Genomic DNA, 14950 nt, shown 5'->3' with positions numbered 1-14950 from the left:
GGACCATGAGGAGGATAATGGCTACTTCAAGATGATAAGCCCTGAGATCCTAGGGCTGCGAGAGACACTAGATTCCAGAAACCCTGAATGAGGCATCCTACTTTCTTAAGTTAAAGCAAAATACTGCAGATATAGAAATTTGAAACAATCACACAGAATGCTGGAGAAACTTGACAAGTCTGGCAGCATCTGTGTAGAGAGAACCAGAGCTAACATTTCAGAACGGCCCAAATTCAACCATGTCTAGCATTCAGGATATTCTATTAAGTACTGTGCCTATTGAGTTAAACAATTCCTTCCTACCACATAATTAACTAATTTTAACTCTGAATGTCAATGGATAATTATATTTTTGTTCTGATCTGATTTATATAATGGAAGTTTAGATGCTGAACAAACTGTTTGTTTGCCAGAATCTTCAAAGGTTGTTGCCAGATGAAACGATCTTAACTGGCGTCTATGATGCTGGGAGCCGCTAGAAGATGCTGAGATGGATCACCCACTCAGCACTTCTGGATGAAGATCATTGCAAATGCGTCAGCCTTCCCTTTTGCAAGGCCTTCCAATGGTTGCACGTTGATAAGAATTTGAGCGACACTGCACATTGGGAAAAGACTTAGACAGGGTTGTAACATGGGATGAGGCTGAGAATGTGTATGCTGTGTGGCTTTGTTGTGCACTTCTATGTGTAATGAAATCTCAGCTGTGCCATAGTTATGCTCTGAGAAGTGTTGGGTTGTTGTTGATGCCCCACTACAAGCACAGTGAAGGGCAACTATGGACTGCCAGTTCTTGCCTGTGCATGGCTGGGGCTCAAACATGGAGTCAGCACCAGGAATCACAGGATATCCTGGCAGTGACACGTAATTCCACCTGTGACAAGTGGGGGAATGTGATGAGTGGGATGCCATAAGAGAACGGTGCGTAGGTGACAAGGAGAGTTTATGATGATAGTGTGAGAAATCTCACTAGACTTTCTGGGAAGAAACATTTCCATGAGCCTTGTAAAGACTTGTCTTGTTTTTATATGTTTGTTAAATAGTGGGTTGGAATGAGAGAAAATTGTTTTAAAACCAAGGGCTACAGGGATTGCTGCATTGGTTGAAAGTAAGTAACATGATGCTCATTGTGAACACTGTTTGCACAGCTGTTAAAGACGAACTGCAACCAAAGTGTTATGTACAAATGGAGATGTGGTTAGCAAAGAGTAATGGATTTGTTGGAGGGCTAGTGACCATTTACAAAGGACAAAGGTCTCCTGCCTGTCAACAGTTACGTGATTTGACAGCTCAGGCATCTGAACAGCTTTGATCTGTGAATATGATACAAAGAAGACTTCAGACCACCACCAGCTCCGAACTGTCTCAATTCTCTGCAGTAAAAGTCACTTCAAGCCCGAAGAAAAAAAGTTTGCCTTTTGTTCAGCAGTTGCTGTAAGCAGTGTCTTTTAGTTAGAGACTTTTTAGCAGTAAACCAACCACCCAGTGCCTCTTGCAAACGAATGGAAATGTCTGTAAAATGGTAGACCCAGAAGCAGCATTCTGATCAGCACAGGAATCATCTCAATAGACCCCGTGAACAATGTCCACTGAACAGCTTTCCCAGTGCACTTTCCATCAATAACGCACACGAGTGTGTGTGTGTGTGTGTGTGTGTGTGTGTGTGAGAGAGACAGAGACAGAGAGTTAGAAGGGGAGCTTGTAAGGGGATTAGCAGAGTTATAATTGTTTACTTGCAGCTACAGTCTTTTATATTTGTTTATTTTAATTAGTAGAATTAAATGTCATAAGTTCAGAGTATCTATAATTGATTGGCTTGTAATAAATAGTAGTTTTGTTAAGTACAGAAACCTGATCAGTGCTTTCTGTCAACCTGGGTCTAGAATATGGATAAATTAACTTTTGTGAAGACTTCTAGAATAACAGATCTTCATTTCCAGCATGCTACTCCAGTGAGTTGTGACAAACTCATCGTACAGTACAGTATTAGTAAGTTAAAAACCGAAAGAACTGTGGATTCTGTAAATCAGGAACAAAAACAAAGTTGCTGGAGAAGCTCAGCAGGCCTGGCAGCATCTGTGAAGGAACAAACAGAGCTAATATTTTGGGTATGGTCACCTTTCCTCAGAACTGTACTAGTAAGATTCAGCCTGTGGTCTTGTAGAGCTAAGGTGCACACCACACAATCCCACTTGATCTTCAAGTTGCATTAAAAACAAACTCTCCTGGTACTTTTTAACTATATAGCACTATCCAACTTCTATTTTACAATTTCTAGTCCAAAAGTAAAAATACATGGCCCCACAGAGCATAGTTTATTTGCTTTTCTTGTTTTGTAAAGTTTATTGTTGTTTGTTCCAAACTGTAAAATCTTGTTTCACAGATAGTAGAAAAAGAGTCTAGGCCTGAAATGTCAGCCTTCCTGCTCCTCTGATGCTGCTTGGCCTGCTGTGTTCATCCAGCTCTACACCTTGTTATCCCTTTATCATAAAGCCTTGCGACTTTATTCTGTTGGTAGGGTATCTAGATCTCATGTTTTGTCAACTCTGGAAGAAAGTCATGACCTAGATCATAACGTAACTTTTGTCTGTGCTCAAACCACTTAAAAAACATATTGGTTATACACATGCAGAAGAGAAAATTGTGGGACGATGGGGATAGAACAGAAAAGTGAGTCTAATTGAGTCTAAATACTCTTACAAAGAGCCACAGTGACATGCTGAAATGCATGGCTGACTCCTGTACTGAAAGACTGTACGGTAACCTGGCTGTGAGGGTTCTTGCTGAAATGATTTTGGAAATAGCTTTGTCCAGCCTGCAGTGGATATAAGCCTACAGCACAAAAGTTATCAATTTTATTGCTTTTGATGCCAGGCATGGTAAATGGAAGTGACTCATTATTCACACCACGCTATACCCAGAGATGTGACTACCTAAAGGGATTGCTTCCTGCTGCCACTTTGATCATTCGTAGACTTGCTTTTATTCAGTTACGTGCTCAAATAACATAATAGAATTATGGCCACCATCCATCTTAACAAAAGTTTAAAAATCTTGTTACTTGATATTAACATATTCAGGATTTAACTAATGCCTCCTTTTTATTCCATAGAGTGTGGCAGCTGCTGGGTTTCTAGATGTAACTCCTTTTGCAATTAGGCCGGCAGTGTTTGAACTGAGTCCAGGACAGGCCCTGATCATGGAGGTCAGTAAAACCTTTTTCAGTTTACGCTCTGGTCTATATCATGAAACTGATTCAATTGCAATCATTTACAATAAGATTTTAAGCATGTAGAAATTCAGGAAAGGGCAGATAAATGCAATGAGGCCAATATCAGCAGTGTTATGTAGTGATAATTAAGACGCAATAGGGCATGACATGTTAAATATCTGAATGGAGCAATCAGTTTGACTCTACCAATTCGCCCCTACATGCCCTCCTACCCTTCACCCTTGATAAACTTGAAGTCATTCAAAAAATTTGCTGTCAATATCGTAACTTACACTTAGTCCCATTCACCTTTTACCTTTTGAATGAACCGAATTGATCTCAAATCTGTATATTTCACAATTTTAAAATGACCAATTGGTGTTGAAAATGCCTCTGTGGCTTCAATCTTGCATATCTCTAATTGGAATCTCTTTCCTGAGGATGAAATTTGCAGGCACAATTTGCATCATTTCCAGGTTGTTCAGGACGTTGGTGAGAAGCTGGATAGGCTGGGACTTTTTTTTACTGGAGTGTGTAGAGGTTGGCAAAATCATGAGGGCTATAGATTATGGTGAATAGCAAATATTCTTTCCCTAGGGTGGGGGATTTCAAGACTCGGAGGTATATTTTTAAGGTGAGAGGAGAATAATTTAAAAAAGACATGAGGGGCAACTTTTTTTACACAGAGAGTGGTTCATGTGTGGAATGAAATTCCAGAGGAATTGGTGGATGTGTGTGCAGTTACGGCATTTAAAAATCATTTAGATAAGAAATGTTTGCAGGTAAATGGGCTAAGCGCAGGCAGACGGGACTAGGTTTGTTTGGGAACATGGTTGGCATGGACTGTTTAGACTGAAGGGCCTGTTTCCATGCTGTGTATGACTCTAAGACTCTATAAACTTCTTAACCCTCAGAACGCTCTGAAATTTAATTGCTCCTACAAATATGACAAGTTGTGCATTGTCATGTTCTACACTAAATCCTAGTCTTTCTTCCCTAAACTGATCTTAAAATAAAAGATAAAATTGCCGTAGTATTATCTGACTATAGAGTTGGTGCCTCATTAGAGAGTGGTAACAGTTTAACTTGAAGGTCACCACATCTCAGGTGAATGGAGAGGTTGAGAAAGAGAGAAACCTCAGCCATTGTGGAAATTAAACCCGTGCTGTTGACATTGATTCTGCATTGTAAATAAACTGTCCAGCCAACTGATCTTACCAACCCCCTACACAACCCCCTATTGTTGTCTGTTTTCATAGAACCATAGAGCCATGAAGCATGGAAACAGATCCTTCAGTCCAACCAGTCCACACTGACCATGTCCCCAAACCAAACAAGTCCCACATGCCCTTGTTTGGCCCATATCCCTCCAAATCTTTCCTATTCATGTACTTATCCAAACGTCTTTTAAATGTTGTAACTGTACCTGCATCCACTTCTTCCTGCAGCAGCACATTCCACACATTAACCACTCTGCGTAAAAAAGGGTACGCCTCATGTCCTTTTTAAATCTTTCTCCTTTCACCTTAAAAATATGCCCCCTAGTTTTGAGCTCCCCCACTCCAGCAAAAAGAGCCTTTGTTATTTCACTTTACCTATGCCTCTCATGATTTTATACCTAAATTTGACCAGGCTTTTGGTCACCTGTCTTAATATCTCATTATCTGTCTCAATGTCAAAATCTGACTGATAATAGTTCTGTGAAGTGCCTTGGAATGTTCATACATTATTAAAAGTTTTACGTGGCATGGTGCCTCAGTAGTTAGCACTTTTGCCTCACAACGCGAGGGACCCAGCTTCAATTCCACCCTTGGGTGGCTGTCTGTGTGGAGTTTGCACATTCTTCCTGTGTCTGCGTGGGTTTCCTCCGGGTGCTCCGGTTTCCTCCCACAATTCAAAGATGTGCAGGTTGGGTGCATTGGCCATGCTAAATTGCCTGTAGTGTTCAGGGATGTGTAGCTTAGGTGGGTTATAAGGCAATGGGTCTGGGTGGGATGCTCCATGGGCTGGTGTAGACTTTTTGGGCCAAATGGTCTGTTTCCACACTGTAGGCATTCTATGATATAAGCGCGAGCCTTTTTATATTCATTAGATGTGGGCATTGCTGGCTGGGTCAACATTTATTATCACCCCGAATTGTGGCTTGAACTCACTGGTTTGCTAGAGTCAGTTCAAAGACAGTTAAGATGCAGTCACTTTGCTGACAGTCTGGAGTCACGTGTGGGCTTGACTGGGTAATGATGGCAGATTTTCTTCCTTAAAGGTCATTATTGAACAAGATAGATTTTCACAAAAATTGACCGTGACTACATGATCACCTTATTTTCATCAGTTCAGGAGGTGTGGGGGCAAGTGTAGCATTTCCGGAGAGACCACTCTCTCCGTGACTCCCTTGTTCGCTCCACACTGCCCTCCAACCCCACCACACCCGGCACCTTCCCCTGCAACCGCAGGAAAGGCTACACTTGCCCCCACACCTCCTCCCTCACCCCTATCCCAGGCCCCAAGATGACATGCCACATTAAGCAGAGGTTCACCTGCACATCTGCCAATGTGGTATACTGCATCCACTGTACCCGGTGTGGCTTCCTCTACATTGGGGAAACCAAGCGGAGGCTTTGGGACCGCTTTGCAGAACACCTCCGCTTGGTTCGCAACAAACAACTGCACCTCCCAGTCGCAAACCATTTCCACTCCCCCTCCCATTCTTTAGATGACATGTCCATCATGGGCCTCCTGCTGTGCCACAATGATGCCACCCGAAGGTTGCAGGAACAGCAACTCATATTCCGCTTGGGAACCCTGCAGCCTAATGGTATCAATGTGGACTTCGCCAGCTTCAAAATCTCCCCTTCCCCAGCTGCATCCCTAAACCAGCCCAGTTCGTCCCCTCCCCCCACTGCACCACACAACCAGCCCAGCTCTTCCCCTCCACCCACTGCATCCCAAAACCAGTCCAACCTGTCTCTGCCTCCCTAACCTGTTCTTCCTCTCTCCCATCCCTTCCTCCCACCCCAAGCCGCACCCCCAGCTACCTACTAACCTCATCCCACCTCCTTGACCTGTCCATCTTCCCTGGACTGACCTATCCCCTCCCTACCTCCCCACCTACACTCTCCTCTCCACCTACCTTCTTTTCTCTCCATCTTCGGTCCGCCTCCCCCTCTCTCCCTATTTATTCCAGAACCCTCACCCCATCCCCCTCTCTGATGAAGGGTCTAGGCCCGAAACGTCAGCTTTTGTGCTCCTGAGATGCTGCTTGGCCTGCTGTGTTCATCCAGCCTCACATTTTGTTATCTTGGATTCTCCAGCATCTGCAGTTCCCATTATCTCTGATACAATTTTAACCCCCAGAGTGATAGCCTGGATTTCTGGATTATTAGTCCATCGGTAATACCATTACACTACTGCCTCCCATCTCTTGTTGCATAACTGAGACTGTACCATTATAGTTCTTTCTACAGCAATTACCTTACCATGCCCCTTGCAATATTACTACTGTATTATGCACTTTAAGCTCCAATAATTTAGAATTTTGCAAAAATATTTTGATAACATGATATCTATATTTCTAGGTTGCATTTCTTCCACCTTCTGCAGATACCTTCTCCCAAACTGTTACCATGGTGTGTGACAACTGTCAAGTGAAAGACTTTGTACTCATAGGTAATGACCTGAAATTCCATCAGAGTTTGTGATATGTAATATAACATGCCTGCCTCCAAAAACATCTCCTACACACCAACCAATATCTTTAATGTGTGGGGAAAATGTATCATTTTAAGTTACAGCATAGCTATTTAGTGTCATGGGGTCATCTGTGTTACTGTACATTACCTTGTGAGAAGGGAGTGGAAGGAATGTGTAAGATTATATGGAATTGTGGAAAGAATTAGTCAGATTGTGTAGAGCCAAAGAAAGAATGGACTAGAATGAACACGGTCTACAAAAGAATTGTTTTGATTATACACAGTCTATGGAAGAGGATTATACAGATTCTACAGAAAAGTTAATTAGATTGAACATGGTCAATGAAAGAATGTAAGAATTTAAAGAGACTATGGAACGGTTAGTTAGATTATATGCAGTCTTTGGAAGAGTGGGCTGTATGCACATGTTCTGTGGAACATTTAGTTAAATTGTACATGTTCTGTTGAAGATTAGATTACATTGTACACAGTTTATGAACGTGTGGTTTGGACTATAGATGGTCTATGGAAGAGAAGGTTAGATTGTACATTCTGTATTGAAGACTGGATTAGCTATTCAACATCGATGGAATACAGGGTGAGATTGTCCACAATCTTTGGAAGACTGGGTTAGATTGCGCATAATCTCTGTAGGGAAGGTGGTGACATAGTGGTAATGTTACTGGGTTTACAATCTAGAACCCTAGGCCACTTTTCTGGGCATATGATTTTGCAATCCATGGCAGATGGTGAAATTGAACTCAATAAACTCTGGAATAAATGAGGCCAATGTAATCGCAGTTGATTGTTGTAAAAATACACCTTGTTCACTAATGTCCTTTAGGGAGTGAAACTGCCGCTTGGTCTGGCCTACACATGGCTCTAGACCCAGAGCAATGTGGGTGACTCTTAAATGCCCTCTTGGCAATTAGCAATGGGTAATAAACGGTGTTAACACCAACATCCTGTGAACACATTTCAAATAAAACAACTGTCCGTGGGAGTAGTTTATGTTGTCCGCAGTCTGTGGAAGAGTGGGTTACATTGTACACGGTCTATGGAAGAATTGGTTAGATTGTACCCAGCCTATGGAAAAATTAGTTGAGTTGGTTTTGTTGATTGGAAATAGTTGTCAGTTCTTTGTCATACAGGGAATAAAAAGTATTTGGAATGGGTCAATAGAAATATATTTCTGCATAACCCAGCACTCTCAATAGATGTAAAATAATTGAGGCCTTAATCCACAGTTTATACAGTCTATACATAAGCTTTGCAATCAGATTGAGTTGCTATTTTGGTACAGGCAGAGTAAACATTTTAAATGAATTGTGAAGCTGGATGAACAGAGCAGGCCAAACAGCATCTCAGGAGCACAAAAGCTGACGTTTCGGGCCGAGACCCTTCATCAGAGAGGGGGATGGGGAGAGATTATTGTGAACCGAGCAGTATACTCCATTGTACCTGGTGTGGCTTCCTCTACATTGGGGAAACCTAGCGGAGGCTTGGAGACCGCTTTGCAGAACACCTCCGCTCGGTTCGCAATAAACAACTGCACCTCCCAGTCGCAAACCATTTCCACTCCCCCTCCCATTCTTTAGATGACATGTCCATCATGGGCCTTCTGCTTTGCCACAATGATGCCACCCGAAGGTTGCAGGAACAGCAACTCATATTCCGCTTGGAAACCCTGCAGCCCAATGGTATCAATGTGGACTTCACCAGCTTCAAAATCTCCCCTTCCCCCACCGCATCCCTAAACCAGCCCAGCTCTTCCCCTCCACCCACTGCACCACACAACCAGCCCAGCTCTTCCCCTCCACCCACTGCATCCCAAAACCAGTCCAGCCTGTCTCTGCCTCCCTAACCTGTTCTTCCTCTCACCCATCCCTTCCTCCCACCCCAAGCCGCACCTCCATCTCCTACCTACTAACCTCATCCCACCTCCTTGACCTGTCCGTCTTCCCTGGACTGACCTATCCCCTCCCCACCTCCCCACCTACACTCTCCTCTCCACCTATCTTCTTTTCTCTCCATCTTCGGTCTGCCTCCCCCTCTCTCCCTATTTATTCCAGAACCCTCACCCCATCCCCCTCTGATGAAGAGTCTAGGCCTGAGACGTCAGCTTTTGTGCTCCTGAGATGCTGCTTGGCCTGCTGTGTTCATCCAGCTCCACACTTTATTATCTTGGATTCTCCAGCATCTGCAGTTCCCATTATCACTGATATTTTAAATGAATTATTTGTTTTAGTAATTCATCACACAAGTGCTGACAATGGGGGAAAAAAAAGACAAAAGTGCAAATTTTCACTGTTCGTTTACGCATGTCTTTGCAGGCACTGGTCAACACATTGCCCTGGAGTTCATCTCTATCTCTGGTGGAGAGAGTATAACAGCCCCAGGAGAATGCAGAGATGTAACAGCAGAACACTTTGTGCGTTTTGATGCTACTAACCCATGTGTTTGTTCTCAAAAGATACTCAGCCTCCACAATGCTACGTAAGTTTTTCTAAAGTCTCAATAAGGAAACAATTAAATCTTGAGCAGTGACACTCCAGTCTTACCCGTGGTTTCACGCTTGCAAAAGAAACTGCCATACAAAGATGTATTCTGTGGCTTTTTTTTTGGCCCAGTATTCTGGTGCTACTCTGAGGAATTTTGTAAATACGCTGAAATGGTAACCTTCTTTGATCATTGACATTGCTTTTGAGGCGCATTCACCGAAAGCAAAATAACATCCCAACACCAAGTCACCTTTTATTTACAAATGAACAACCCTTGACTATAGTATGGCCTTATACAGAGTCAGTCACCACAGTGTCAGTATCCCTGACACTTAACTTTTTTATGTCAGCCAGGGTTTCCTCTTTGGATTAGATTAACAGGCCCAATCAGGGAACTCATATTCTATGTTCCATGCGATGCACCAGCTGACCTCATTACAATCTTTATACTATAGCTTTTTGCATGTTCATTCTATGCAGCCATACAAAAGATCAGCTTGCACATTTTCCCTGTATAATTCCATTGACATATCTGTAGCTGTCAAAAGAATTTAGACACATTGTGACCTGAAGTCATCTCATCCATGTGATTCCTGAGCATCAAAGTGATTTTAAGAAAATGTTCCAATTGGGCCTGCACTTTGCTAAAATCACTTAAATGCCGTCAGTCTGAGTGCACCCAATAATTCCTAAAGACTCAGCAGCTGATATGGCCTTCCCATTGAGCACACCTTATCATCTGATGGTTTCTCTTCACTGCTCATCATGTATGAATTAGCTGGACTCTTGGTCACTGTAAGATAGATTTGCTGCCACAGTTCCCCCTTAAGGTGAGAATCACAGGGCTTGCTTTTTCTAGAATGGTTGAGGAAGACTACCAGGTAGCCCAACCATGAGAGATTCTTATCTTAAAAACAATGTAGTTTATTGCATGATAGCAAACAGGTACAAGTTATCTAGATACTAAGCTAGCAAGTTTTGAGAAGATTTGTAGCTCAGGTTGAGTTTCTGGATGTGAGTTTGCTCGTTGAGCTGGAAGGTTAGTTTTCAGACGTTTCAGACTTTTTTTTATTTGAAAAAATGTACTTTATTCATAGAATGTACAAAAAATGAAACATTTATACACCTACCCAGTCATGCAAGCCGCTCTGGGTTACCCAGGGGGTACGTACACCAACTAAAGGAAAAAACAAAACAAAGAAGAAAAAAAAAACTAACCAAAGAAAATACCTCGTCTCCCTGCACAGTCCCTGTTGGACCCCTGACCAGTTGGGGAAGGCGCCAGCTGGGCCCAGTTAACAGATAGGGCCCTTTTTTCTACTCTGGACGAGGGGTTTCATACGGTGGTCTTTCCCCACCGCGCATTGGCAGCGGCTGCCCCAAGCTTTAGCGCGTCCCTCAGCACGTAGTCCTGGACCTTGGAGTGCGCCAGTCTGCAACACTCGTTCGGGGTCAGTTCTTTCAGCTGGCAGACCAGCAAGTTGCGGGCAGACCAAAGAGCGTCTTTCACCGCATTGATGTTGCTCCAGGCGCAGTTGATGTTGGTCTCGGTGTGCGTCCCGGGAAACAGCCCGTAGAGCACGGAGTCCTGCGTCACGGAGCAGCTCGGGACAAACCTCAACAAATACCACTGCATCCCCCTCCAGACCTCCTGAGCATAGGCACACTCCAGAAGGAGGTGATCGACAGTCTCGTCCCCCCCGCAGCCGCCTCGAGGGCAGCATGCGGTGGCGCAGAGATTCCAGGCATGCATAAAGGATCTCACTGGCAGAGCCCCTCTCACCGCCAGCCAAGCAATGTCCTCGTGCTTGTTTGAAAGTTCTGGCGACGAGGCATTCTGCCAAACGACTTTGGCAGTCTGCGTGGGGAACCACACGATGGGATCCACCCTCTCCTTTTCCCGAAGGGTCCCGAGGATACTACGTGCTGACCACTGCCTGACGGCCTTGGGGTCAAAAGGTGTTTCCTTTCAAAAATTTCTCCACAAAGGACAGGTGGTACAGGATGGTCCAACTACTCGGAGCGTTCCGCGGCAACGAAGCCAGGCCCATCCTTCGCAACACCAGGGACAGGTAGAACCTCAGTAAGTAGTGACACTTGGTGTTTGCGTACTGAGGATCTACGCACAGCTTGATGCAGCCACACACAAAGGTAGCCATCAGGACGAGGTGGCGTTCAGTACGTCCTTTCCCCCGTTTTCCAGGTCTTTGTACATGGTGTCCCTGTGGACCTGTTCCATCCTCGACCCCCAAATGAAGTGGAAGATGGCCCGGGTGACCGCAGCAGCGCAGGTCCAGGGAATAGGCCAGGCCTGCGCCACATACAACAGTACCGAAAGCCCCTCGCACCTGACAACCAGGTTCTTACCCGCAATGGAGGGGCACTAGGGCGTCCACCTGCCCAGCTTCTGCTTCAGTTTGGTGATACACTCCTCCCAAGTCTTAGTGCACGCCCCAGCTCCACCGAACCAAACACCCAGCACCTTCAGGTAGTCTGTCCTGATGGTGAAGGGGATGAAGGAGCAGTTGTCCCAGTTTCCGAAGAACATGGCCTCGCTCTTACCCCTATTGACTTTGGCACCCGAGGCCAGTTCAAACTGGCCACACATGTCCAACGGCCTATACACCAACTGACGATCGGTGCAGAAGACGGCAACGTCGTCCATGTACAGGGAGGTCTTGACCTGAAGGCCTCCACTGCCTGGGATAGTCACACCCTTCAGGCTCACGTCCTTCCTGATGGATGCGGCAAAGGGCTCCATACAGCACATGAACAAGGCAGGAGAGAGCGGGCAGCCCTGCCTGTCTCCAGATCTGACGGGAAAACTGTCCGATTTCCACCCGTTGATCGAGACTGCGCTTACGATGTTGGTGTAGTGCAGCCGGATCCAATTGCAGTTGCCCTCCCCAAACCCCAATTTGGAGAGGACGTCCCTCATGTAAGCATGAGAGACCCTGTCGAAGACCTTCTCCTGGTCCAGGCTGATGAGGCAGGTGTCCACCCTCCTGCCCTGCACATAGGCGATCGTATCCCTGATGAGCGCGAGGCTGTCAGCGATCTTCCTGCCCGGCACAGCACAGGTTTGGTCAGGGTGAATCACCGACTCCAGGACAGACCTGACCCGGTTGGCTATGACCTTGGCCAGGATTTTGCAGTCCACGTTCAATAATGAAATGGGACGCCAATTCTTAATTTCTTCCCTCTCCCCCTTCCTCTTGTAAATGAGGGTGATGATGCCCTTCCTCATGGACTTGCACATTTCCCCTGCCCGAAGTGCACTATCGTACGCCTCCAGCAGGTCCTGGCCAACCAGGTCCTACAGAGCGGAATACAGCTCGACCGGTAAGCTGTCGCTCCTAGGAGTCTTATTCCTCTCAAAGGACTTGAGGGCTCTGGTCAGCTCGTCCAGGGATGTCGGCCGGTCCAGTCACTCCCTCGTGCTGTCATCTAAGACCTCCATGATAGACGACAGGAACGACTCGGAGGCCGTGCTATCCGTGGGCTTCGTGTCGTGCAGTCCGGCATAGAAGGATCTGATGATCATCAAAATGTCGGGCCGAGACCGTCGTCCTCCTTCAGCCGGCTAAGCACAGAGCTCTCTTTGTGCACCTTCTGAAAGAAGAAACACGAGCACGTCTCGTCCTGCTCCACGGAGTGGACCCTGGTCTGGAAGATTATCCTGGAGGCCTTTGTGGCGAAGAGCGAGGCTTACTGGCCCCTCACCTCACGGAGGTCCTCTGTGACATTGATCCCCATCGACTGCAGAAGGAGCAGGTTCTGCATCCTTTTCTGGAGTCACGACAGCTTTCCCCGCCTCTCTCTCGCCTCCTGAACACCCTTGAGGACAAAGAACCTCTTGATGTTCTCCTTCACTGTCTCCCACCAGTCGCCCGGAGACTCAAAGAGGGGTTTCACGGTTCTCCAACTGGCGTACTCCCTCTTAAGCTCCTCGACGTTCTCTGGGGTCAACAGAGTCGTATTGAGCTTCCACGTCCCCTTGCCGGCCTGCTGGTCGTCCTGTAAGTGACAGTGGTCAGAGAAGAACACTGGCTCGACGCTGGTGGACCTGACCGAGAATGCCGTGACACAAGCAGGAAGTCTATCCTTGAGCGGATAGACCCGTCTGGCCGTGACCAGGTGTATCTCCACTGCACTCCATCTGCAGGGTGCTGAAGACGTCGAGCAGCTTGGCGTCCTTCACCGTGCACATCAGGAATCTGGACATGACATCCAGTTGACTCCCCCCCCCCCCCCATCCCCACGCTGGATCTTCTATCTGCATCGATGATGCAGTTGAAGTCTCCACCTAGGATGACCGGCCTGGATGTAGCCAGCAGGGGTGGAAGCTGCTGCAGGACGGCCAACCGCTCACTCCGTACCGCTGGGGCGAACACATTGATCAGCCTCAGGGAAGCATTCCTGTAGGTGACATCAACCCAGTCAGTAGGAAGCGCCCCATCCCCACCACCTCCTGAACTTGAGAGATGGTGAAGTTGTGCCCCAGCAGCAGAATAGCCAGGCCCGAGAAGCGACAGTCATTACCCCCCGACCAGATCGAAGGCCCACAGGTCCAGGCGCCCGACCATTTCCCGTACCTGCCGAGGTGCAGTCTCCCGCACTCCTGCAGAAACAGGAGGTCTGCCTTGACAGTGGTCAGGTAAGCCAACGTCGACACACATCTTGCGGTGGACTTAACGCTCGCAATTCGTACCCCCATTGTGGGCAGTGACCGCAGTACCCTCCCCAAGTCCAAGGTCCAGCCCCTCTGTCTGTCCCTTCATACCCATTGCCCAGGTGAACTGCTGGATGCTCTCTGGGCTCAGGAAACCGTCTGTGCTGCCTTCCGGGTGGCATCCCCCCATCGGGGGTACAGAGGCAGGAGAGTCCGGCTCTGGGTCAGGCTGGGGACATGCTGTTTCCTGCATCCCGCCTGAAGGTTCCGGGGGGCCCTCCAGGGCCCCAGTGACGCATGGCTGGGTGTCGGAGGGAGCCTCAGGACGCCTCCTGACACCTGGAATCGGGGTGCTGTTTTCCTTCTCCCTTGAGATCTTTAGCTTCTGCTTTGGGCGGGCCTCCTCCAAATCCCCCTCGTCAGAAGAGCTCTTATAGCCCCCCTGTAGCTGCCTCTTTCCACCTGATGGTTGTGGTGCCAGGGCCCGCCGGTGTGCCTTCCTCCTCACCTTCCAGACCGTCATCCACTCCCCTGGGTCACCTGTCACCTCCTCCATCGACTCAGGGTTATCGGGGCGGGGGGGTGGAGAGCGGAGCCTGCAGGAGGCGCTTTGCTGGCCTCGGGTCCGTCCTGCGGGGCTGGGCCCTCCTGCACGACCTGGCCCTCCTGCACATTAGGGGGTCCTTGCAGGGGCCTGGTGCCTTCCTCTCCTCTGGGGGGGCTTGCCCCGCATTGCCCCTGCTGGCGACCTGGGCGTAGGTGGTCCCCCGCCGTGGGCATGCCATATAGAGGTGGCCCACTTCCCCGCAAAGGTTGCAGCTTTTTTCTTTCAGGCAATCCTTTGCAAGGTGTCCCTCCTCCCTGCAGTTCCAGCAGAT

At 47.2% G+C, this 14950-nt stretch overlaps 1 protein-coding gene across 6 annotated transcripts in view; it reads left to right on the top strand.

Annotated features, from left to right (window-relative positions):
• The window catches only part of dlec1 (DLEC1 cilia and flagella associated protein), a 181819-nt gene that overhangs the window by 72726 nt on the left and 94143 nt on the right, over positions 1–14950 (top strand). For all 6 annotated transcript variants that reach the window (XM_059640337.1, XM_059640341.1, XM_059640334.1 and 3 more), the window contains 3 exons: positions 3112–3204; positions 6786–6876; positions 9233–9395. In XM_059640337.1, coding sequence (XP_059496320.1) covers positions 3112–3204; positions 6786–6876; positions 9233–9395 — 347 coding nt within the window. The remainder of the gene's footprint in view (positions 1–3111; positions 3205–6785; positions 6877–9232; positions 9396–14950) is intronic.

Source organism: Stegostoma tigrinum, chromosome 2, assembly GCF_030684315.1.
Source record: "Stegostoma tigrinum isolate sSteTig4 chromosome 2, sSteTig4.hap1, whole genome shotgun sequence".
Classification (NCBI taxonomy): Eukaryota; Metazoa; Chordata; class Chondrichthyes; order Orectolobiformes; family Stegostomatidae; genus Stegostoma; species Stegostoma tigrinum.
This window is presented reverse-complemented; position numbering and strand designations above follow the sequence as displayed.